Here is a 25,828-nt window from a genome sequence, read left to right on the forward strand (position 1 = left end):
CCCGGGAGGCAGAGTTTGCAGTGAGCGGAGATCAAACCACTGCACTCCAGCCTGGTGACAGAGCGAGACTCCATTTCAAAAAAAAAATCTATTGAACAATGATTTCTGATGAACTTCTGGGTTGCCAGGAGGGTGGTGCACCCCAACTCCATGTGGACAGAAGCTCCTGTACTTGGGACCCTGCTGGATCTCATGCAATGTACCTCTTCATCTGGCTGTTCATCTATCTCCTTTACAACAAACCATAAAACATAAAAGTGTTTCCCTGAGTTTTGTGAACCATTCTAGCAAATTACAGAACTCAAGAAGAGAGGGGCCAGGTGTGGTGGCTCACACCTGTAATCCCAACACTTTGGGAGGCTGAGGCAGGTGGATCACTTGAGGTCAGGAGTTCGAGAGCAGCATGGCCAATATGGCGAAACCCTGTCTCCATTAAAAATACAAAAACTAGCCGGTGTGGTGGTGCACATCTGTAATCCCAGCTATTTGGGAGGCTGATGCAGGAGAATCACTTGATCCTGGAAGGCAGAGGTTGCAGTGAGCTGAGATCGTGCCACTGCACTCCAGACTCCACACTGGACGACAGAAAGAGACTCTGTCTCAAAAAAAAAAAAAAAAAAGAGGTCATAGAAACCCTAGTATATAGCTGGTAGGTCAGAAGTATGGGAAGCATAGCGGCCAGGAGCGGTGGCTCAAGCCTGGAATCCCAGCACTTTGGGAGGCCAAGGCGGGCAGATCACAAGGTCAGGAGATTGAGACCATCCTGGCTTACACAGTGAAACCCCGTCTCTACTAAAAATATGAAAAAAATTAGCCAGGCGTGGTGGCGGGCGCCTGTAGTCTCAGCTACTCAGGAGGCTGAGGCAGGAGAATGGCTTGAACCCGGGAGGCGGAGCTTGCAGTGAGCCGAGATAGCGCCACTGCACTCCAGCCTGGGTGACAGAGTGAGACTCCATTTCAAAAAAAAAAAAAAATACAGAAGTATGGGAAGCATGGTCTTTCAATTGACATCTGAAATAGGGAGAGTCTTGTGGGATTGAGCCCTTTAATTTGTGGGATCTAAGACTATCTGAGGATAGATGGTGCTATAATTGGATTAAGTTGAAGGACACCCAGATGGTTTCTGCTGAAGAACTGAATTAAACTGTTGTAGGGAAAACTCCACACATCTAGTTTAGTAAGAAGTGTTCTGTGTAGGAATGTAGAAAAGCAGTTTTTTCAGACAACATGTTAGAGCTCAGCACTGACACCCACAAGGGCATACCCACACACAAAACTATTTATTCTTAGCAGCAAAGGAAGTTAAAGGATAAAAACAAGATACTGCTAAATTTGGGGGAAAATGGAAAAAAAAGTCTACACATCTAAGAGTTAATAATGGCCCATAATACCACTATATAAAAACCTGGACTTTCTTAAAAACTTAGGAATGATTTTTTGCTTTATAGAATTATTGACAATTACTTCCTTTAGGTACCCAATGCAAGTAAAAAGTGATGCCATTTTTAGAAGTTTGCATTTAAGACACAAAAAAGAAAAAAAAAAGTTTCCATTAGACCAGTTCTTCAGGACCCACATGGTGGGAATCCTAGGAGCCATTCTGGCCACCTGGTACAGCAACAGCAGAACTAAAGAATGATTAAGAGTATGCCCATGATCCAGACTACCTGGATGAAAATCCAGGACAAGTTACCTAGTATCTCTGCTCTTCGGTGTCCCCATCTAAAAAACGGGGATAACAGTACCTTTCTCACAATGCTGTTCTTTCTTAAAGCTGTTCTTTTATTTTATTTTATTTTATTTTGAGATGGAGTCTTGCTCTGCTGCCCAGGCTGGAATGCAAAGGTGCAATCTCAGCTCACTGCAACCTCTGCCTCCTGGGTTCAAGTGATGATCCTGCCTCAGCCTCCTGAGCAGCTGGGATTACTGGCGTGCGCCATCACGTCCAGCTAATTTTTGTATTTTCAGTAGAAACGGGGTTTCACCATGTTAGTCAGACTGATTTTGAACTTCTGACCACAAGTGATCGCGAGCCTCGGCCTCCCAAAGTGCTGGGATTACAGGCGTAAGCCACTGCACCCAGCCCACAGTGCTGTCCTAGGGAGTGAGTTAATATGTGAAAAATACTTAGAACAGTGCCTGGCCTGTAAATATTCAATAAATATTACCTGTTTGCACCCCCTACCACACACTCAGCATATCTATTATTTACTTATGAGGACCATTTTAACCTCTTTTTGCACTTTTATTCTGACAAATATCAAAGAGAAGTTTAGGGGCAGACTCTGTAGCATCTTATCTTAGATTTTTCTAAAGCTTATTTAACATATTTATGTGAGTCTGATCCTGAGAGGGAAAATGCTTTTTTCATTTATCTTCTATTGCTTGATACAAAGGAATGATTGTGAGCCAAAGAGCCTTGCTGAAAGAACCCCCATCCAAACTAACTACACAAGCCTAGGAGTTTGAGGCTACACTGAGCTATGACAGCACAAATGACATAGCTACACTGAGCTATGACAGCACTCTAGCCTAGGCAACAGAGCGAGACCTTGTCTCTTAAAAAAAAAATAATAAAAATAAATAAAAAAAGTTTTGACAAAATATCACTGGATTAAAAAAAAAAGTAACAACACAAAGCTACCTTCTAGCAAGCCCACTCACCCAATGACCTGCCACAGTATATTAGCATATTGACAGATTCTTTGTAAATCAGTTTTGTGAACAAGATAAATACAGTTTTATGGTTTTTTTCTTCTTTTTTTTTTTTTTTTGAGATGGAGTTTTGCTCTGTCACCAAGGCTGGAGTGCGGTGGCACGATCTCGGCTCACTGCAACCTCTGCCTCCAGGGTTCAAGTGATTCTCCTGCCGCGGCCTCCTGAGTAGCTGGGATTACAGATGCCCGCCACCACGCCTGGCTAATTTTTGTGGTTTTAGCAGAGACGGGGTTTCACCATGTTGGTCAGACTGGTCTCGAACTCCTGACCTCGTGATTCGCCCGCCTCGGCCTCCCAAAGTGCTGGGATTACAGGCGTGAGCCACCGCGCCCGGCCAATACAGTTTTACAACATTTAGGAAAGAAATACATGCTAGGAAAAAAAACTTCTGCAGAGAAATGAAAGAGTTTTCAAAGGATTTTCAAGGTACTGGGCAAATCCTATGTACTAGCAAGTTTGCAGTCTGGTGGGAAAGCCATACTGAAAGAAAACATTCCTTATAATGGTATGTGCTGTGGACATTACACAAGCACCCTCCTTGAAGAAGATCACCCCATACAATATCTTAGTTCAGATGAAAGTCACTTCACCTCTGGGTTACCACACCAGCCTCCTTATCAGTTTTGTGCTAACCAAATACACTCTCCAGTTATACAGTTATACAGTAATAGTCTAATAATGGTGACTTTTTTTTTTTTTTTTTTTTTTTGAAACAGTCTTACTCTGTTGCCCAGGCTGGTGAGATCTCAGCTCACTGCAACCTCTGCCTCCCCAGTTCAAGCAATTCTTGGCCTCCCTAGTAGCTGGAATTACAGGCGCCCGCCACGCCACCATGCCCAGCTAATTTTTGTATTTGTTTTGTTTTGTTTTTTTGAGTCGGAGTTTTGCTCTTGTTGCCCAGTTGGGAGTGCAATGACACGATCTTGGCTGACTGTAACCTCTGCCTCCCAGGTTCAAGCGATTCTTCTGTCTCAGCCTCCTGAGTAGCTGGGATTACAGATGCCCGCCACCACACCTCGCTAATTTTTTGTATTTTTAGTAGAGAGGGGGTTTCACCATGTTGGCCAGGCTGGTCTCGAACTCCTGACCTCAGGTGATCTGCCCGCCTTGGCCTCCCAAAGTGCTGGGATTACAGGCATGAGCCACAGCACCTGGCCTAATTTTTGTATTTTTAATAGAGACAGGTTTTCACCATGTTGGCCAACCTGGTCTGGAACTCCTGGCCTCAAGTGACCCACCTGCCTTAGCCTCCCAAAGTGCTGGGATTACAGGTGTGAGCCACCATGCCCAGCCTAGTTTGGTGTTTTTTAAATGATTTTATAACCATAGACATAGTCTAAGTGTTTTTTGTTTTACATCACTCACCGTTTTAAAGATTCTAGGCTGGCAGTGGCTCCTGAGATTGAAAGTTCAAGACCAGCCTGACCAACAGGGAGAAACCCCATATCTACTAAAAAAACAAAATTAGACAGGTGTGGCGGCGCATGCCTGTAATTCCAGCTACTCGGGAGGCTGAGGCAGAAGAATCGCTTGAACCCGGGAGGCGGTGGCTGAGATCGTGCCATTGCACTCCAGCCTGCCAGCCTGGGTGACAGAGCGAGACTCTGTCTCAAAAAAAAAAAAAAAAAAAAAAAAAGAACATTCTAGGCCAGGTGCAGTGGCTCACGCCTGTAATCCCAACATTTTGGGAGGTCAAGGCAGGTGAATCAGTCGAGGTCGGGAGTTCAAGACCAGCCTGACCAACACGGTGAAACCCTGTCTCTACTAAAAATACAAAATTAGCTGGGCATGGTAGCGCACACCTGTAATCCCAGCTACTCGGGAGGCTGAAGCAGTAGTATCACTTGAACCCAGGAGGTGGAGGTTGCAGTGAGCCAAGATCGCACCATTGCTTTCCAGCCTGGGCAACAAGAGTGAAACTCAGTCTCAAAAAAAAAAAAAGATTCTAAGGTTAATGCTTGTTATTCATTAAGAATATTTGGAAGAAATAAGTTCCTGTGGGCTGGGCGGTCCTGTAATGACCACAGGCTGAGAGCTACCATGCCTGGGCGGTCCTGTAATGACCACAGGCTGAGAGCTACCACGCCTGGGCTCCAGTGTAGGATCTGCTGCCTCCTAGAAATGAAACCCATGATCTCACCCAGACCTGGACTCCTAGACTATAAGATGGGGGAAATAATGCTTATCACACAGGGTTCTGGTAGGAAGAAATGAACTAACAATGCCTAAGTAGACATGTAGTAAATGCCATATATCATTATTATTATTAAAACAAGAATTCTGATTTTCAATTCCAGGCACATGCTATGCAGCCCCTCCTCTAAACAAAACTCACAGGGGACTTGCAGTCAGATGCTATGCTACAGGAGAGACCCAGCTGCTCTGGCTCAACCCAGGGCACCAGGCCCACCCGAGGGCACCAGGCCCAGACATCAGTGAGGACTCCAGCAGGCATTTCTACAAGTCAACTAAGACAGTCTCTGGCCCTCCCAAAGAATGTGGGCCATGAGAACTAGAGGTGAGCAGGAAGGACACAATCACTATGCCCTCAGGTCCTACAATTCCTGCCAGGAATTCCTTCCAGAATTTTCCTTCAAGAGCAGTTTCCTTGAACTGCACTTTTGCATGTCCTCAGCCTCTGGCTTTACACTTTTAGGCCCCAGAGAGACTGACTGGACCCACATGATGGGTTGAAAATTACTATTTTCAGTGAAGGACCAAGTTTTCATTTCAATGTGAAAAAAGCCCCAAATATGCAACTTGGCTATGTAACCAATAATAATTCATTTAAAAAATTTTTTTTTTTAACAATGGAGTCTCACTCTGTCGCTCAGGCTGGAGTTCAGTGGCGCCATCTTCGCCCACTGCAACCTCCACCTCCCAGGTTCAAGCAATTCTCCTGCCTCAGCCTCCTGAGTAGCTGGGATTATAGGCGCCCACCACCACCCCAGTCATGCCCAGCTAATTTTTTTTTTTTTTTTTGTATTTTTAGTACAGACGGGGTTTCACCATGTTGGCCAGGCCTGTCTTGGACTCCTGACATCAGGTGATCTGCCTGCCTCGACCTCCCAAAGTGCTGGTGTTACAGGCGTGAGCCACCGCACCTGGCCCAAATACATTTTGAACTCAAATATTATTAGGCCGGGCGCAGTGGCTCATGCCTGTAATGCCAGCACTATGGGAGGCCAAGGGGAGCAGATCACCTGAGGTCAGGAGTTCGAGACCAGCCTGGCCAACATGGTGAAGCCTCGTCTCTACTAAAAATATAAAAATTAGCTGTGTGTGGTGGTGCGTGCCTGTAGTCTAGCCTGGAGAGGCTGAGGCAGGAGAATCAGTTGAACCTGGGAGGCAGAGGTTGCAGTTAGCTGAGTTCATACCACTGCACTCCAGCCTGGACAACAGAGCAAGACTCTCAAAAAAAAATTATATATATATATATATATATATATATATATACATGTATTTGGATCTAAGGAAGGAGAACAGATTAATCAGGTAAATATTTTCACTTGGTAGGAAAGCAAAGCCCTTTCTCCCATCTCCACCCAAAGGTAAATAATTTTTTTTCTTCTCTGGAAAATAACAAAATATATCAGGCTGAAGTTAATATTATCAGTACTGTTATCTGTAAGTCCTACATCCTACATCTCCATAGATTTATCTTGTCTTTTTTTTTTTTTTTTGCAAATAAGAAAAAATATTTTAAAAAATAGAAATAAGGTAAGTACCTGCTCCATTCCGTTTGATTTTCTGGGTTTTCACATGAGCCACATAAACGTGATATCATCTGTGATTCTAAAGGTCCAAGTGTCCAGAAATAGATTATGATTACGGCTCACATGTTTAACAAAAATTTGAAAGGCAGATTTTGGAAAGGTAAAGATCAAATAATCTCCTTGTGAGCTTCCAAAATACTATTTCCAGACCATCACTTGAGAAACTGAGTATTATTTTGGTCACAGATCATATAAGACCTTTTGTAGTTTAAAAATAAGTTTTTTCTTTTTTTTTAATCTTTGTGTTACCCTGACATCTTCTGGCCGAAAGAGAGAGCTGCACATTAACAGTTGAACATTCTCAAGCTCATTCTCACAAGAGGCAGGGAGCAAATAAATGCTCCCCCTTCAAGAGCAGTCAGGATCACCCAACTCTATAAACTGCTTCACGCTGATATAGCATAGCCCTTCAGCTTCCACTGAGAATTTCACTGAGTAGATGAACTTGCAGCATGCCCTTTAAGAAAATGCACTAACAGGCCGGGCGCGGTGGCTCACGCCTGTAATCCCAGCACTTTGGGAGGCCGAGGCCGGCGGATCACAAGGTCAGGAGATCGAGATCATCCTGGCTAACACGGTGAAACCCCGTCTCTACTAAAAATACAAAAAATTAGCTGGGCGTGGTGGCGGGCGCCTGCAGTCCTAGCTACTCGGGAGGCTGAGGCAGGAGAATGGCCTGAACCCGGGAAGCGGAGCTTGCAGTGAGCCGAGATAGCGCCACTGCACTCCAGCCTGGGTGACAGAGCGAGACTCCATCTCAAAAAAAAAAAAAAAAAAAAGAAAATGCACTAACAGAACAGAAGAAAAATAAAAGTTAAATTCTGTAGAGCCTTTTTTTTTTTTTTGGAGAAAAAAAAAATCTCTAATTTGATCCAATTTTTTTTTCTTTTTTTATAGAGGGGGGTGTCACTCTTTCACCTAGGCTGGAGTGTGGTGCATAATCATAGCTCACTGCAGCCTCAAACTCCTGGGCTCAAGTGGATCCTCCCACCTCAGCCTCCCAAGTAGCTAGGACTACAGGCACAGGCTACCACACGACTAATTTATTTATTTTATTTTATTTTACTTATTTATTTATTTTGAGATAGAGATTTATTTATTTATTTAGAGATGGAGTCTCACTCTGTCACCCAGGTTGGAGTGGCACGATCTCAGCTTATTGCAATCTCGATCTCCCAGGTTCAAGCGATTCTCAGCCTCCTGAGTAGCTGGAATTACAGCCACCTGCCATCACACCCAGCTAATTTTTGTATTTTTAGTAGAGATGGGGTTTCATCATGTTGACCAGGCTGGTCTCAAACTCCTGACCTCAAGTGATCCTCCCGCCTCAGCCTCCCAAAGTGCTGAGGTGCTAGCATTACAGGCATGAGCCACCGTGCCCGGCCTTAATTTTTTTTTTAGACACAGTTTCACTCTTGTCACCCAGGCTGCAGTGCAATGGTATGATTGCAGCTCACTGCAACCTCTGCCTCCCGGATTCAAGCAATTCTCCTGCCTCAGCCTCCTGAGTACCTGGGATTACAGTTGCCCGCCACCACGCTCAGCTAATTTTTGTATTTTTAGTAGAAACAGGGTTTCACCATGTTGGCCAAGCTGGTCTCGAACTCCTGACCTCAGGGAATCCACCCGCCTCGGCCTCCCAAAGTGCTGGGATTATAGGCGTGAGCCACCACGCCCAGGATTTTTTTTTTTTTTTAAACTTAACTTGGTGCTCATTTGTTATAGCACTAAATTTCTCATTTTTGGTAGAGATGGGGGAACTCACTATGTTGCCCAGGCTGGTCGCGAATTCCTGGCCTCAAGCAATCCTCCTACCTTGGCCTCCCAAAGCTCTGTGATTATAGGCATGAGCCACCATGCCCAGCCTGGATTCAAAAAAAATTTTTTTTTCTTTTTCCCTCTTTTTCTCGCCGCCTCCTCCAAGTAGGAAGACTACATATGGATTCAAGTTTTTTTTTCTTTTGAGACAGTGCTCCGCTCTTGTTGCCCAGGCTGGAGTGCAGCGGCATGACTTTGGCTCACTGTAACCTCTGCCTCCCAGGTTCAAGCGATTCTCCTGCCTCAGCCTCCCAAGTAGCTGGGACTACAGGCGCGTGCCACCACACCCGGCTAATTTTCATTTGTATTTTTAGTAGAGACGAGGTTTCACCATGTTGGCCAGGCTGGTCTCAAACTCCTGACCTCAAGGGATCTGCCCACCTCAGCCTCCCAAAGTGCTGGGATTACAGGCATGAGCTACTGTGCCCGGCCATTTACCATAACTTAATGCCAAATTTACCTAAAGAAGTTCAATTTAATTCCATTAAATCTTTAAAATGTCTGCAACGATAAAAAAAAGCAAGTACTCATGCATTCTAAGTCTCATGTGGACCTTCTGATCTTGCCTTCATAAATTAGGACCTGTGTGTTTTTCAAGTTTTCTGTTTGATATAATGCATCTCACTGCATAACAGTCCTCTTTTCTAGGAACTAACCATTACTGTCTCCTACTGCAAGAAAAGCACTGAGCTTCATTTTTAAAAAGTTCCCACCAGGACTGGCTCACACCTGTAATCCTAGTGCTTTGGGAGCCTGAGGCAGGAGGGTTGTTTGAGGCCAGGAGTTCCAGTGACCAACCTGGGCAACACAGTGAGAACCTGCTTCTACATAAAATGTTTAAAAAAATTAGCCGGGTGTGGTGGCATGCACCTGTAGTCTCAGCTACTCAGGAGGCTGAGGTGGGAGGATTGCTTAAGCCCAGGAATTCTAGGCTACAGTGAGCCATGAAGGCCCCACTGCCTTTCAGTCTTGGGTGACAGAGCAAGGCCCTGCCTCAGAGAAAATAAAATAAAATTAAAAAATTCCCTCTCCCTATCCTCAGAAATATCAAATAGCAACAGCATTTCTATCTTTATGAGATGAGTAAACCACCTGGTAACAAAAGAGGGTATAATTCCACACTTCACACATGCTATGAGGACACCATGTTCATAACAAATAACAGATTTCAAATGAAAATTAAGGCTATATATTTCATAATAAAAGCTTTTTTTTTTTTGAGATGGAGTCTCACTGTGTTGCCAGGCTGGAGTGCAGTGGCACGGTCTCGGCTCACTGCAACCTCTGACTCCCTGGTTCAAGCAATTCTCCTGCCTCAGCCTCCTGAGTAGCTGGGATTACAGGCACGCACCACCATGCCCAGCTAATTTTTGTATTTTTAGTAGAGACGGGGTTTCACCATGTTGGCCAGGATGGTCTCGATCTCCTGACCTCGTGATCTGCCCACCTCAGCATTCCAAAGTGCTGGGATTACAGGCGTGAGCCACCGCGCCCGGCCAAGAAAAGCTTTAAGACATTAAGGTGATCCAAATTTTAGTGGTCAGAACACACATCAACCTTACAAAAATGAGAGAATATATTTGATTCTAAAATCAAACTTCATATATTCTTTCTGCTGTCATTTTTGTCCCTCAAGCACCCAAGTAGCTGAGAGAAAATTGGACATACCAGAGGACTGTATCATCAATGCAAGTCTCTTGAGATGCCTTGTTGATCGGTAGATCAAGTTATAGCCTCGGTTTCTGATTTTGCTGTGGTGATACTGGATGTAGCATTCAAGGAGTAAATGGAGGATCCACAAAATAACTTTCCCAAGGATTATAACCGTCTGAACTTTCAGTGGGTTTGTGTAATTTCCTGGGCACTTGTCCTCATTTGGATTAGGATAAGAACAAAGCACACCTGTTAAAAATGCTAAAACAACAAACACGAGCTGGGGGAAAGGAGAGCAGAAAGATTAATATTCAATATTGTAATTAGGAAGCAATAACTACCATCCCAGCATACATTCTTTTTTTTTTTTTTTTTCTGAGACGGAGTCTCGCTCTGTCGCCCAGGCTGGAGTGCAGTGGAGCAATCTCGGCTTACTGCAAGCTCCACCTCCCGGGTTCACGCCATTCTCCTGCCTCAGCCTCCCGAGTAGCTGGGACTACAGGCGCCCGCCACCACGCCCGGCTAAGTTTTTGCATTTTTAGTAGAGACGGGGTTTCACCATGTTAGCCAGGATGATATCGATCTCCTGACCTCATGATCCACCCGCCTCAGCCTCCCAAAGTGCTGGAATTACAGGTGTGAGCCACTGCACCCGGCTTCCCGGCATACATTCTTATACCTACAGCTTCCCCTATCCTATTTTTATAAATGAGTTTTTAAATGTATTTTCGTTTTGTTTTGTTTAAATATATTTTTGTTTTCTGTGTGAGATACGGTCTTGCCCTGTTGCCCAGGCTGGAGTGCAGTGGTGCCATCTCTGCTCACTGCAGCCTCAACCTCCTGGGCTCAAGCGATCCTCCTACCTCAGTCTCTGGAGTAGCTGGAACTACAGGCCTGTGCCACCATGCCTGGCCAATTTTAAAAAGTTTTTATAGAGACAGGTTCTTGCTATGGTACCCAGGCTGGTACAGAGTATGTTACACAAAAAGTAAAAGGAAAGAAGAAAAAGAGGTCACCATCTGGAAACCACAAGGCCACCCCTGCACATGGTGGTACCAAGAAGAAAGCGCTTCAGCTGGGATCTGGGGATCAGGAAGCCATGGTGGAGCCATACCACAGCTACTAGTTCCCTCAAGGAAAGGGGATACCACCTCTCTCCCCAGTGATTCAGTTCTGAACTCAAGTCTCCCACAGTGCACTTCACTGGAGAGGAATCCCAGCTGCAGGGGAAGCCAGGAAATGTGCTGGGGGATACGGTCCCTGCAGACAGGCAAACCTATCAGTAGGAGGCTGAGCAGAGGCTGAGCAAGTCAATCAACTCCATTCACAGTCCTCATAAATACTCAAGGAGTGGTGAGAATGAGCCCTCTTGATTTTTCACATTGCAGCAGAGAACAACTATAACCCCTAGTGCTTCTGACTGCAATCGTCGAAAGGGAGGAACTGATTAAACAGACTGGCAGTGGAGTCACCACCAGTGAGGCCTGCGATAAGACCTTTTGCACATGTGTTTTTATAAACTCCAGATAGTTGTAATTTTGTCATCATACAAAAATTGTACATATTATTCCACTGCAACTTGATTTGTCTGCTAAACATTATTCCCTAGGTATAAGTAAATTGATAAATTCCTGTGTCAACATATGTAGACTTTTCTGCATCTTTTTTGTAACTGAAAAAGTAATACAAGCACGTGGTTAAAAAATCAAGTAGTATTCAAAAGTAAACAGTAAATTATATTAGTGTCTCTTCCCCCAAGACCCTCAGTCCTCATTTCAGAGGCAACTAGGTCTGTGAATGCTTCTAGAAATATTCTATTATATACAGGAAAACAGGTCCACAACAGCCCTCTCAACTCCCTTTTAAAAACTGCAGATAGGAACATTCTGTACACAAGGTTGAAAACTTGATTTTTTTTCACTCGACAATGTAATCATGAAGGCTATTCTATGTTAATATACTGTATACCTATCTACCCCATTCTTAACAGTTGCATAGCATTTCCTTATATGAATGGGACACACAGTGTCTTCTGGATGCCAAGTAGCCAAGTAGTTTGTAGTCTCTTGATTGACAGACAACATGGCTATTATCAACAATATCTTTACATGTGTGCAAATATATCCACAATGAATTATTTGAAGATATAAGTAAAAGTGTACGTACTTTTTTTTTTTTTTTGCCCATGACACAGCCCTCAGGATGTCCTAAGAACATGTGCCCTACATTTTAAATGTTGATAGATACAGCACAACTGCCCTCTGAAACACTTATATAATTTTTACAAACATCACCTCTGGATAGGTCCCCTTCTTGCAGCCAACTTACATGAATAAACCACAGAAGATTCACTATGATGACTGTAGGAAGAGGATGGAATCGGGGTCTAAAGTGAGCTTGTAATGAGTGGTGTGGGAGAAGCTGGGCATCCAGAAGTGGGTCGTCTTCAATACTCTGGGTGATATCCAAGGAACCCTGGGGTGCAGAAAAACAAGCAAGCTATAATCACCACTTTCTAGATTATGTTTCTAAGACAAATCTACTAAACTATAGAGCTTTTTAACCACATACAAATTAAAGGCAAGAGAACACATTGCCTACCTGAATCCAATTTTTAAAAAATTAATTATTAATTTAATTTAATTAATTAAAAAATTAATTTTTAAAAAACTGTAGCGACACGGTCTATGTTGCCCAGGCTGGTCTTGTTTGTTTGTGTTTTGTTTTTTGTTTTTGAGACAGAGTCTCGCTCTGTTGCCCACGCTGGAGTGCAGTGGCGCAATCTTGGCTCACTGCAACCTCTGCCTCCCAGGTTTGAGCAATTCTCCTGCCTCAGCCTCCTGAGTAGCTGGGACTACAGGTGTGCACCACCACACCCAGCTAATTTTTTTTTTTTTTTTTTTTTTGAGATAGTTTCACTCTTGTTGCCCAGGCTGGAGTGCAGTGGCACAACCTTGGCTCGCCGAAACCTCCACCTCCCGGGTTCCTGCAATTCTCCTGCCTCAGCCTCCTGGGTAGCTGGGATTACAGGCATGTGCCACCACACCCGGCTAATTTTTTATTTTTAATTTTTAGTAAAGATGGTGTTTCTCTATGTTGGTCAGGCTGGTCCCGAACTCCTGACCTCAGGTGATCCGCCTGCCTCGGCCTCCCAAAGTGGTGGGATTACAGGCATGAGCCACCGTGCCCGGCACACATCCAGCTAATTTTTGTATTTTCAGTAGAGGCAGGGTTTCACTGTGTTGGCCATGCTGGTCTCAAACTCCTGACCTCAGGTGATCTACCCACCTCAGCCTCCCAAAGTGGTGGGATTACAGGCATCAGCCACAGTGCCCAGCCCCAGGCTAGTCTTGAACTCTTGGCCACAAGCTGTAATTCCAACTACTCGGGAGGCTGAGGCAGGAGAATCACTTGGACCCAGGAGGTGGAGGTTGCAGTGAGCCAAGATCGCGCCACTGCACTCCAGCCTGGGCGACAGAGAGACTTCGTCTCAAAAATATGGATATATACTGCATTGTATATACTTTTAATTTGCTAAGAGTGTAGCTCTTAAGTGTTCTCATCACATGTTAAAAAAAAGAAAAAAAGAATATGGTTCATGGGAAGCACATAACAAGTCATCAAATGAAAAGCATAGAAGACAATGCCAAAAAATTTAGGTCAGCTAATTGCACTACAATGAGTCAGAAATGAAGGATTCATGAATAGGTTTTGGCTACACAGAATGAGAGCTCTTTATTTTGGAAGTAGGTAGTAGGACAAATGATGTAAGAGATGGCTGTTGATTGCTAAGATTACAAAGATAAGGACAGTAATCTAGGGTGTAACCTAGCTCTGGAGTGGGCTCCTCAATTTCTAGTAGCAGGTATTCAACACTGCTCTGCAACTGTTTTTGTTGTTGTTGTTTTGTTTGTTTGTTTGTTTTTGAGATGGAATCTCGCTCTGTCGCCCAGGCTGGAGTGCAGTGGCTCCATCTCGGCTCATTGCAACTTCTGTCTCCTGGGTTCAAGCGATTCTCCTGTCTCAGCCTCCTGAGTAGCTAGGATTAAAGGCACGCACCACCATGCCTGGCTAATTTTTGTATTTTTAGTAGAGATGGGGTTTCGCCATGTTAGCCAAACTGGTCTCAAACTCCCGACCTCAGGTGATCCACCTGCCTCAGCCTCCCAAAGTACTGGGATTACAGGCATGAGCCACCGCACCTGGCCAAGTCTTTTATTCAATGCCTAGATTGCTTCCTGTTTAGTTTACCATAACTCATGGTACAATTCAGATTACTCCTGTTCTCTTCAAGACCCCTCTGCCTCTAGCTCATTCTCAGTCAGCAAATGTTGGAGCCTTGAGATCTGCTCTTCCCTTAGCTAATGTCTGTGCATTCTTTCATGCTCAGAAGGGGCAATTCCCACCACAGGGCCTTTCTGGATACCCCTAATCTGGATTGTGCCACCCTCCATGTTTTTCAAAGCATTCTGTGCTTGCCTCTTCTATCAAACTATCCTGTGATGGTCTCTTACTTATCTCTTCCCCACTAGACGTCATTGGACCCATTACCTTTACACCTCTTGTCTTTGTAATCCCAGCACTCAACACTATCTCATGGTTGTCACTCAGCAAACATTTGCTAGATGAATGAATGAGTGCCCCAAACCTGTTTCTGCAGTATTTTCTAATTCAGTTATGGGCATCATCAAAGACCTGGGCTAATTAGAAGAGATTATCAGGACATACAGGGGATCAACTGTGACCAAAGGCAGTAAGAGCTGTGGTTAAGGTCAGGCTCCTAAGGGCAAACTGCCTGGATTCAAGCACAAGTTCTACTGCTTTCTAGCTGAGAGCAAGTTACTTCACCTCTCATGCCTCAGTTTCCACAACTAAAAAGGAGACTAATAATAGCATCTGCTTCGTAGCTCTGTCAGGAATACTAAATGAGTCACTACACATGCAAGTCCTCATGACACTGCCTGACGCACAGAGAGCACTCAATAAGTATTAGCCACTATTATTTCTTTATTAACTCTTTCCTCTTTTTAATATTTTTTAAATTTTAAAATAAAAATCAACAGGGTCTCACTATGTTGGCCAGGTTGGTCTTGAACTCTTAGCCCCAAGCAATCCTCCCAAGTGGACTCCCAATGTGCTAGGATTACAGGTGTGAGCCATCACACTTGGCCTTTTTATTAACTCTTACTTTTGACTTGCACCCCGCTATGGTCTAAATGTTGGTGTCCCCCAACAGTTCCCTGCTTTCCTTTGGGAAGTAATTAAGCCATGAGGGTTCCCCCCCTCATAAATGAGATCAGTGCCCTTATAAAAGAGGCTTGAATGAGCTCCCTTCCACCTTCCACCGCGTGAGGATGCAGCAAGAAGGCGCCATCTTTGAAGCAGAGAGCAACCCCTCCCCAGGGCTCTTGGCACCTTGATCTTGGGCTTCCTGAATCCGTGGCTGCCTTAATCTTGGATTTCCTGTCCTCTAGAACTGTGGTCAATACATTTCTATTTGTAAATTACCCTATTTGCATTTTATTATAGCAACCCAAACAAAGACACCACCCCTATAATCATTACCATTCTATCCACTCAGTGCTGGGGCATGATAAAAAGAGAAAAAATCATTACCATTCTAACTCCTAAACCTGTTATTTCCTCTCTATTCTCACTATCTTAGTCCAGACCCTCCCATTTCTCGTGGCCTTTTATTAGAAGCTTCCAGTCTTCTGGTCTTGGCAATCTCTTTCACTGCTCCAAGACAAACATTCGTGTTTCTCTCCTCAAAAACTTTGGGTAGCTCCCTATGATGGTCAATATTAAGTGTCAAATGGATGGCAAAGTATTGTCTGTGAGGAGCCAAACATTTGAGTCAGTGGACTGGGAGAGGAAGACCCACCCTCAATATGGGCAAGCACCATCCAATCAGCTGCCAATGCAGCTAGAACAAAGCACAGAATAGGCGTATAAGCAGCTTGCTGAGTTTTCTGGCTCTCTCTTTCCTGCGTCAGATGCTTGCCTCCTTAATTCCTGCGTCAGATGCTTGCCTCCTTAATTCCTGCCTTTGGACATCAGACTCCAGATTCTTCGGCCTTTGGACTCTGAAACCTGCACCAGCAGCTTGCCTGGGGCTCTCACGCCTTTGGCTGCAGACTGAAGGCTGCGCTGTTGGCTTCCCTGGTTTTGAGGCTTTTGAACTTGGACTGAGCCACTACCGCCTTCCCTTTCCCCAGCTTGCAGGTGGCCTATCGTGGGACTTCACTGCGTAATCTTGTGAGCTAATTCTCCTTAATAAACCCCCTTTTTATATATACATATATCCTATTGGTTCTGTCCCTCTGGATAATCCTAATATGATCCCCAAATCCTCAGGACAAAGTCCAAATTCTTAGTCTATCGCTTTACAATCTGTCCCCAAGTAACTTCTCAGGATTTTTTTTCTCTCTTTTTTTTTTTCTTTTTTTGAGACAGAGTCTTGCTCTGTTCCCCAGGCTGGAGTGCAATGGCATGATCTCAGCTCACTGCAACCTCTGCCTCCTGGGTTCAAACAATTCTCCTGCCTCAGCCTCCCAAGTAGCTGGAATTACAAGTGCCCGACACCTTGTCCAGCTAGTTTTTGTATTTTTAATAGAGACGGGGTTTCACCATGTTGGCCATGCTGGTGTCAAACTCCTGACCTCAAGTGGTCCACCCTCAGCCTCCCAAAGTGCTGGGATTACAGATGTGAGCCACTGTACCCCCAAATTTTTTTTTCTTAAAAAAAAAAAAAAAAAACAAAACAGGGTCTCACTCTGTCACCCAGGCTGGAGAACAGTGGCACGATCTCGGCTCACTGCAGCCTCCGTGCCCCCCTCCCCAGGCTCAAGAAATCCTCCTACCTCAGTCTCACGAGTAGCTGGGACCAGAGGCACACTCCACTATGCTCGGCTAATTTTTGTATTTTTAGTAAAGATGAGATTCCACCATGTTGCCCAGGCTGGTCTTGAACTCCAAAACTCAAGCAATCCACCCACCTTGGCCTCCCAAAGTGCTGGGATTACAGGCATGAGCCACCGCGCCTGGCCAAAGATTTGCCTCTCACCATTTCCCTCCCTCCTGGTGCCATCTACTTATGATACCCATCTTTCATGAAACACTTTCCATCTCTACACCAGCTCTACTTATTCTTCCCCACCTGTCAAATGCTTGTCCCAGCAAAATCGCCTTCTCTGTGATGCCTTTTTAGCATTCCCAGCCCCAGCATCATTCCTACTGCACTCTTAATCTGACATTGTAGTTTTCATCTGTACAAGTTTGAGCTGGGTCTACTTTGTATCTTCCATGTCTCTATTTAACTTCTAAATATATAGAAGACATTTATAATAATGTTTAATGTTCACATGCTATTTCTAGCATATGTCATGTCTGAATCAGTTTCAGTGGACTCAGTACAGCTCGCATTTTCCTGCCTCTTAGCATGCCTTGTCATTTTTTATTGGATGCCAGATATTGCAAATTTTACCTCTGTGGGTGCTGGGTATTTTCTGTATTCCTTTTTTTTTTTTTTTTTTTTTTGAGATGTAGTCTTGCTCTGTCACCCAGGCATGATCTCGGCTCACTGCAAGCTCTGCCTCCTGCGTTCACACCATTCTCCTGCCTCAGCCTCCCAAATAGCTGGGATACAGGCACCCAGCACCACGCCCGGCTAATTTTTTGTACTTTTAGTAGAGACAGGGTTCCACCATATTAGCCAGGATGGTCTCGATCTCCTGACCTCGTGATCTGCTCGCCTCAGCCTCCCAAAGTGCCGGGATTACAGGCGTGAGCCACCACGCCCGGCCATTTTCTGTAATCCTATATTAGTGAACTTTGTTCTGGAGTGCAGTCAAGTTACTTGGAAACAGTCTTGCTGTTAAGAAATTAGGTGGGCTTCATCTAAGGCTAATTATACTCCACTACTGAGGCAAGACCTTTCTGAGTACTCTACCTACATGCTCTGTGAATTATGAGGGTTCCGTCTGGCTTGTGGGTGAAATAGGCAGTATTCTTGGCCCTGTATGGAGAAACTGTTCCTTCCAATCCTTTTAGGTGGTTCTTTATGAGGCCTCCAAGAGCTTCCTCATGCCCTGATTAGCACTCTACTGGATGCCTGGTAGGGGCAGGGCCGGGGGGCTCCCCCTGCATATCTTCAGAGTTCTCCCTCTTTGTAGCTCTCTCCTCTCTGGGTGCTCTGTCTTGTGAACTCCAGTTACCTCGATCTCCTAGACCCTCAACTCCATCTCCTCAACTCAGAAGTCTGCTGGGCTCTGCCTGGCTTCCCCCTTCCCTGTCACAGCCTGCACACTCTTTCAAGGCAGTAAGCCGGGGCAGTGATAGGGTTCACAGCATTTGTTTCCCATCTCTGAGATTGCTACCCTTCATTGTCTGATGTCCGGTATCTCACAAAGTGTTGTATCATATGTTACATCTAGTTTTTTGGTTGTTTCAGGCAGAATGGCATATCTATTCCCAGTTACTCCATGTTGGCTGGGAATGGAAGTCCCTACTGAACTCTCTTACATCTGTATCATAACCTACCATACTAAGCACATGGCACTGAAATTGTCAGAATAAAATGTGCTTTACAAGGGCAGAGACTCTTTTATATTATGTCCTTTGTGCTTTTAACACCTGATACACAGCAGATGCTAAGGTGTTCAATATGCGTGTTGAGAGAAAGAAAGACTGCTCAACTTCTTGTATGCTTCAGACCTGGGAAATTTTTATTTATTTATTTACTTTTGAGACAGAATTTCGCTCTTGTTGCCCAGGTTGGAGTGCAATGGTGTGATCTTGGCTCACTGCAACCTCTGCCTCCCAGGTTCAAGCAATCCTCCTGCCTCAGCCTCCTGACCACAGGCTGGGATTACAGGCATGTACCACCATGCCTGGGTAATTTTTGTATTTTTAGTAGATATCGGGTTTTGCCATGTTGGCCAGGCTGGTCTCAAACTTCTGACCTCAGGTGATCCACCCGCCTCAGCCTCCCAAAGTGCTGGGATTACAGGCGTGAGCCACCGCACCTGGCCAGACCTGGGACATTTAAACAAAGCTAGCATTGAAACCTTCACTATAAGACAATAATCTACTTTATCTCCTAATATGTCACTTTCATGCACCTTCTTCTCTCGCCTAAATGAGCTTTCTATAGAGCCCTACAAATATCCTCCCTTACCTTTTTCAGAATTCTATGCATCTTTCAAGGTCCTAACCAAGTTTATGTTCTCTATAAAACTGGCCTTGTTAAGTGTTTTCCTTCTGCTTTAAAATCCTATAAAACTTATTGCCCATAATATTCATTTGGAATATTTCTTATGCTGCCTTGTATTGTTTTCCTTTTCATGGGCGTATCTTTTGTTTTTCCTAACTACACTGAAGGAGTTGGGGACTATAATATGGTTCTTCTCTATGTCACTTAGGAGTATTTACTTTCCATTGAATCCTATAGGAAATATGCAGTGTAACCATACAAACAGCACCCAGTCATTCTATTAACTCACCATCTGCAAGTGAAGGGTGAGGGGAAGAGGACTCCTGAATCCAAATGATTTTTTCATTTCCATTATTAACTACATTACCACCTGCAGAAGATGTCTGTTGTTTTTGCCCACATGGTATCTCTTCCCTCTTCTGTGACAATAACTCTATTTCCTTTGAGGACCCACTGTCTACTTCTGCATTAAGTCTTAGTGGAACCATCCTTCAATACCCTTCCTCCTCCTCTGCTCTAGGAGTGGTCATGGAACAAAAAACAGTTGGGTGAATCCAACTCTTTCCATGAGCAGTAAAAGAAAGATCATGAGGCCGGGCACGGTGGCTCACGCCTGTAATCCCAGCACTTTGGGAGGCCAAGGCAGATGGATCACCTGAGACCAGCCTGACCAAAATGGAGAAATCCCGTCTCTACTAAAAATACAAAATTAGCCAGGTGTGGTGGTGCATGCCTGTAATCCCAGCTATTTGGGAGGCTGAGGCAGGAGAATCACTTGAACCCGGGAGGCGGAGGTTGCAGTGAGCCGAGATCGTACCATTGTACTCCAACCTGGGCAAAAAGGGTGAAACTCCATCACAAAAAAAGAAGAAAGATCATGATTTAGGCAGATTCATTCCAGGGTAGACCCTGAAAGGACTCCTGTCACTTCAATGCCTTGAGATGCCCTTGTTTGGGTCCTTTCAGAGGCCTTGGCATATAGCCTTTCGAATAAATCCTTTTCTTAAATTAGCCAGAGTTGGTTTCACTGCCTGCAAACAATGAATCCTTACTAACACAAAGTCTTTGACTCAACTCATTTAAGTGTCTGTAACTAAGGCATGGTCCAAAATTTTTAGCTTTTTCCTGAAGGCTAGGAATCATGTTTACAAAATACCAAAAGCAGGCAACTTACTCAGATCTAAAGTGACTCCAATATGTGGTTGGTAGCAAAACATTAATCTCTAATTAATTTTTATTTATTTTTATTTTTGAGACAGTCTCGCTCTGTCGCTCTGTTGCCCCGGCTGGAGTGCAGTGATGCGATCTTGACTCACTGCAACCTCTGCCTTCCGGGTTCAAGCGATTCTCCTGCCTCCCCAGTATCTGGGATTACAGACTCCCACCACCCCACCTGGCTAATTTTTGTATTTTTAGTGGAGACGGGGTTTTGCCATGTTGGCCAGGCTGGTCTCAAACTCCTGACCTCAGGTTATCTGCCTGCCTCGGCCTCCCAAAGTGCTGGGATTACAGGCATGAGCCTCCCAGACCATCCCCAGGCTCCAGTGTTTGAGGAAGCAGATTTCTAGTACTATATGCATCCTAAAGCTAAAAGCTACAGATCCAAGAACGCTAGAGCAGCTTAGCATCAACCAAGAAGCACTTACTGCATGTGTTTTTCTAAGAGACTCTCATTTTCCTCTTACATATTCGTTTTTTTCTGTACATTGTCAGCTCATGAAGCTCAGCCTTAAAAACTCAGAAACAATGAATTTTGCTTTAAATATATATGAGTCTCAAATCTACTTACAGGTCTTACAGTTAATTTTCCATTTTCTCAACTGGAAAAAATAGAAAATTTTAGTTTCATTAGAAATTGTTTGGTCTTTATTTCATCAAGATTATTTAACTGGTTACTGCACAAGAATCTAAGCTACCGTAATGCTGGAACTGTTTCATGTTTCTCTTCCTTTTCCTGATGCAGTTCATTCAGTGATAGGATCACAGTAATATTCCTACTAATTTATTAACCCAAATTAGTGCTTTAATGTAACTGTCAACTTTGCATTTCTCAAGAGCAAAAATTTTATTACTTGCCAGTGGAAAATCCAGTTAATTCTCAGCATACATACATGTTTCCCCTAAAAACACCTTACGATACTGAAGCAAAGAAATAAGATTTTTGTAATTATGCTACCATTCTGTACTATACACGCTGTAAACTAGGCCACTGGTTTTTTTTTTGTTTTGTTTTTTTTTTTTTTGGTAATCTGGTTTGAATCTATCAAAGATTTAAAAACCTTTGCATTCCTACCATGCTAGATTCAAAACAACACATGACACTTTTTCTCTCGTGTGGGTTTCCAGGCCATGATAGCGACTGGTCTGCGGGACGCTGGCGCCCGGCCCGAGCGTCGTTGTCACTCAAGTCCACAGCCTCTAGAGCCAAGGCAAGGGACCTCACCAGGAAGGGAGATTCGCCCCCTGTGCCCCTGGGACGTCCGAGCGGAACCCATCGGCCCCGCTCCCGGAGACTCGCGGGGAGGAAGGGCTGTCAGGCCAGGCGCGCATCACGTGAAGCTGCCAGTTCCGGGATCAAAGACGTACCCCGCACGTGGGCTGGGCGCCAGCCTGGGACCCCCGGGGGCCGCGCGCCCACCGCCCAGGAGCCCACCCCAGCCTCCACTGGGAAAATTAGCCCGGAGCCAACGTGTCGCGGATCCCACAGCCGCCTGGCGCCCTCCCACAGCCCCGCGCCCAGGCCTCCCCGGCACAGGCGGCGCCCCCTTCGGCCGCGGCCGCAGTCGCCAAGGGTGGCTTCCCTCTCTGAGTCTCCGCCCCGTGCGCCCCGGCACAAGAAAAAGGGGATTCCGGGGCCAACCGCCCGCCGCCTCCGTGCACTCACGTCCTCCATCCTGCCCCCCGCCGCCATTTCCCGACGCCGGAGGCCGAAGCCCTGGCCAGCCCAGCCTCTCCACCTGGACCTGTAAGCCTCTGGCCGCGAAACTCGCCACCTTCTGGGGCCTGCCAGGCCCCTCCCCAGACACACCCCCTCCTGCGTCCGCCCCGCCTCTGGCTGGCCCGATCCCCGCCCCCTTAGCTCCGATTGGCTGAGATGGTGGGAGGGGTGTGCCGGCCCAGAAGACCTGGACTGTGGGCGGTGGCTACCGCCTGAACCACCTCGGTTCCTGGTCTCTGGCCGCAGCCGCTCGGTGCGCTCTTACCCAGAGACTTGAGCATTTAAGGATGCCTTCCTAGTCCAAGAATTTAACTATTTTCGGGCTCCACTTGCATATTTTAAGAACATTAACTTTTTTCGGTCTTGCCTGGTTGTTTGCAGACACAGCTCTACGCCTAGGTAGAACCAGCGGTAAAATCCTATTCCGCCAGCAGAGGGACAGGAGCAGAATAAAGATTCCAATTTCCATGACATATTTACAGATTTCTCCAATGGGAAGCAAAGCAGCTCGGAATGCTTACGGCGTTTGTTTATTAAGACAGAGTCTCGCTCTGTCGCCCACTCTGGAGTGCCCTAGCACGACCACGGCTCACTGCAGCCTCGAACTCTTGGCCTCCTGGCCAGTTCTCCCACTTCAGCCTCTCAAAGTACTGAGATTACAGGCGTGAGCCACTGGGCCCTTGTTTCTTTTAAAATTGAATTTCAAAAAGAGAAAACTTCAATGACATTTTCTAAAAAGCTCATGATTGTAAAAATGTAAGCAAACAAGGAAAGAAATTTTCTGTTACCAGCTCCCGGAGAGAACTTTGATATCAGTTAGAATATATACACTCATACATTTTTTTGGTGGGGCGGCGGAGACGGAGTCTCGCTCTGTCGCCCAGGCTGGAATGCAGTGGTGCAATCTCGGCTCCCAGGTTCAAGCCATTCTCCTGCCTCAGCCCCCTGAGTAGCTAGGATTACAGGCGCGTGCCACCATGCCTGGCTATTTTTGTGTTTTTAGTAGAGACAGGGTTTAGCCATGTTGGTCAGGCTGGTCTGAACTCCTGAGGTCAGGTGACTCGCCCGCCTCGGCCTCCCAAAGTGCTGGGATTACAAGTTTAGCCACCGCGTCTTGCCCACTTTCATACATTCTAATGCTTATTTGTACATTGAGTATAGTGTGATCCAGTTTAGGATGTGTGAGATAAAACTACTCAAATGTTAGTGAAGGAAGAGATGGTGTAAGACTCCACGTGATCTTTTTTCTTTTTCTTTTTTTTCTCGTAGAGACAAGGTCTCACTATGTTACAGCCCAGGCTGATCTCATAATCCTGAGATTCTATGAATTATTTATCACAAGCCTTTTCTAGACGTGCAAATTTTCTTCTCTGCATTTTATTTTGAAAATTTCAAGCCTACAGAAATGTTGAAAGATTAATACAATGAACATCCATGTACCCCTCACACTTGATTCATTAGTTGTTCATTTTTTGTCTTGGTTGCTCTGTGTGTGGGTGTGTGTGTTCACACACTTTTTTTTTTTTTTTTTTTTTGAGATGGAGTCCCGCTCTGTCCCCAGGCTGGATGGAGTGCAGCGGCGTGATCTCGGCTCACTGCAAGCTCCGCGTCCCGGGTTCACACCATTCTCCCGCCTCAGGCTCCCCAGTGTCTGGGACTACAGGCGCCCGCCACCACACCCAGCTAATTTTCGTATTTTTAGTAGAGACGGGGTTTCACTGTGTTAGCCAGGATGGTCTCGATCTCCTGACCTTGTGATCCGCCTGCCTTGGCCTCCCAAAGTGCTGGGATTACAGGTGTGAGCCACCGTGCCTGGCCATTTTTTAACTGAACCACTTGAAAGTAAATTGAAGACAATATGAAGCTTCATTCCTAGATACTTTGTTGCCTAAAATAAGGATATTTTATATTTTCTTTCATAACCACAATATCAATATTACACACAACTAATAGTAATTCCATGTTTACTAATAACCAATCTATGGCAAAAATTTTCTAAGTTGTTTCCAAAATGTCTTTTTTAGCTGCTTTTTTTGTTTTATTTTGTTTTGTTTTGTTTTTGAGATGGAGTCTTGCTATGTTGCCCAGGCTGGATTCGCACTCCTGAGTTCAAGCAATCCTCCCACCTCAGCCTCCCAAGTAGCTTGGATAACAGGCATACACCACTGTGCCTGGCCCAGCTGCTGCTTTTTCTTTTTCAGTAACCAGAATCCAATCAAGGTTCACACGTTTCATTTCATTATTATGGCAAGACATGCTTTTCTGTTGTTGTTTTCAACACAGGATCTCATTCTGTTAACCAGGCTGGAGTACAGGGGCGCTATCATAGCTCACTGCAGCCTCAACCTCCTGGGCTCAAACAATCCTCCCTCTTCAGCCTCCCAAGCATCTGGGACTATATGTTCACACAACCATACCAGGCTAATTTTTAAGATTTTTCTTTTTGTAAAGATGGGACTTTGTTATGTTGCCCACGCTGGTCTCAAAACTCCTGGTCTCAAGCCACCCTCCCGCCTCAGTCTCCCAAAGTACAGGGATTACAGGTGTGAGCCACTGCACCTGGCCAAGACATTACTTTCACAGGGACAGCACACAGGTTAAGACCAGGGCTCCAGAATTAGTCATGGAGGTTTGAATTCTGCATCTTACTAAGCATGCGATATTGGGCACTTAGCTTAAGTTCTTAGGAGCTGACTGGGCAAGGTGCCTCATGCCTATGGCCCCTAGCATGTTGAGACACCAAGGCAGGAGGATTGTTTGGTGCCTGGAGTGTGGGACTAGCCTGGGCAACATGGTGAGTCTCTGTCTCTACAAAAGATTAGAACATTAGCTAGGTGTGGTGACATGCACCTGTAGTAGCAGCTACTTTGGAGGCTGAGGTGGGGAACTTTTAGTTTCCCTTTTACAGAAATTTTCTTTCCTTTTGCTTTTGTTTTGTTTTGAGATGGAGTTTCACTCTTGTCGTTCAGGCTGGTGTGCAATGGCGTGATCTTGGCTCAGTGCAACCTCTGCCTCCCAGATTCAAGTCATTCTCCTGCCTCAGCCTCCCAAGTAGCTGGGATTACAGGAGTCAGCCACCATGCCTGGCTAATTTTTGCATTTTTAGTAGAGACAGCGTTTCACCATGTTGGCCAGGCTGGTCTTGAACTCCTGACCTCAAGTGATCTGCCCACCTCAGCCTCCCAAAGTGCTGGGATTACAGGCGTGAGCCACTGTGCCCAGCCAGAGATTTTCTATTAAATAAAATAATGCATGTAATGCTCTTTATACAATGTTGTCTCTACAAAGCACTAAGCAAATGTTAGTCATTTTTTGTCTAAATCAGATTTATTAAGGCATTATTAACATACATAATCATTTTTGTTTGTTTTTTGTTTGTAAAGACAGAGTCTCACTATAGGCTGGTCTTGAACTCCTGGTCTCAAGTGATTCTTCTGCCTCGGCTTCCCAAAGTGCTGGGATTACAGGCAAGAGCCACCATGCCAGACCCATTGTTTTAATAATATATTAAAAATATGTTATGCAAGTAGTTCAGCATTTTTTTTTCTTTTGAGACACAGTCTTGCTTTGTGGTCCAGGCTGGAGTGCAGTGGCATGGTCTCAGCTCACTGCTACCTCCACCTCCCAGGTTCAAGCGATTCTCCTGCCTCAGCCTCTGGAGTAGCTGGGATTACAGGCACCCGCCACCACACCTGGCTAATTTTTGTATTT

The 25,828-nt window shown here is 45.1% G+C and overlaps 1 protein-coding gene across 2 annotated transcripts in view; it reads right to left on the minus strand.

The window, feature by feature from the left end:
* Window positions 1-22,245, minus strand: part of TMEM192 (transmembrane protein 192) — a 36,661-nt gene extending 14,416 nt beyond the window's left edge. The window contains exons 1-3 of one of the 2 annotated variants that reach the window (XM_031010013.3): window positions 22,064-22,245; window positions 12,294-12,440; window positions 9,981-10,245 (exon numbers count right to left, since the gene is read on the minus strand). In XM_031010013.3, coding sequence (XP_030865873.2) covers window positions 9,981-10,245; window positions 12,294-12,440; window positions 22,064-22,090 — 439 coding nt within the window. In that variant the 5' untranslated portion in view covers window positions 22,091-22,245. The remainder of the gene's footprint in view (window positions 1-9,980; window positions 10,246-12,293; window positions 12,441-22,063) is intronic. The other variant, XM_055384704.2, reaches the window with a different exon arrangement.
* Between the last annotated feature and the right edge of the window lie 3,583 nt (window positions 22,246-25,828).

Source organism: Gorilla gorilla, chromosome 3, assembly GCF_029281585.2.
Source record: "Gorilla gorilla gorilla isolate KB3781 chromosome 3, NHGRI_mGorGor1-v2.1_pri, whole genome shotgun sequence".
Classification (NCBI taxonomy): domain Eukaryota; kingdom Metazoa; phylum Chordata; class Mammalia; order Primates; family Hominidae; genus Gorilla; species Gorilla gorilla.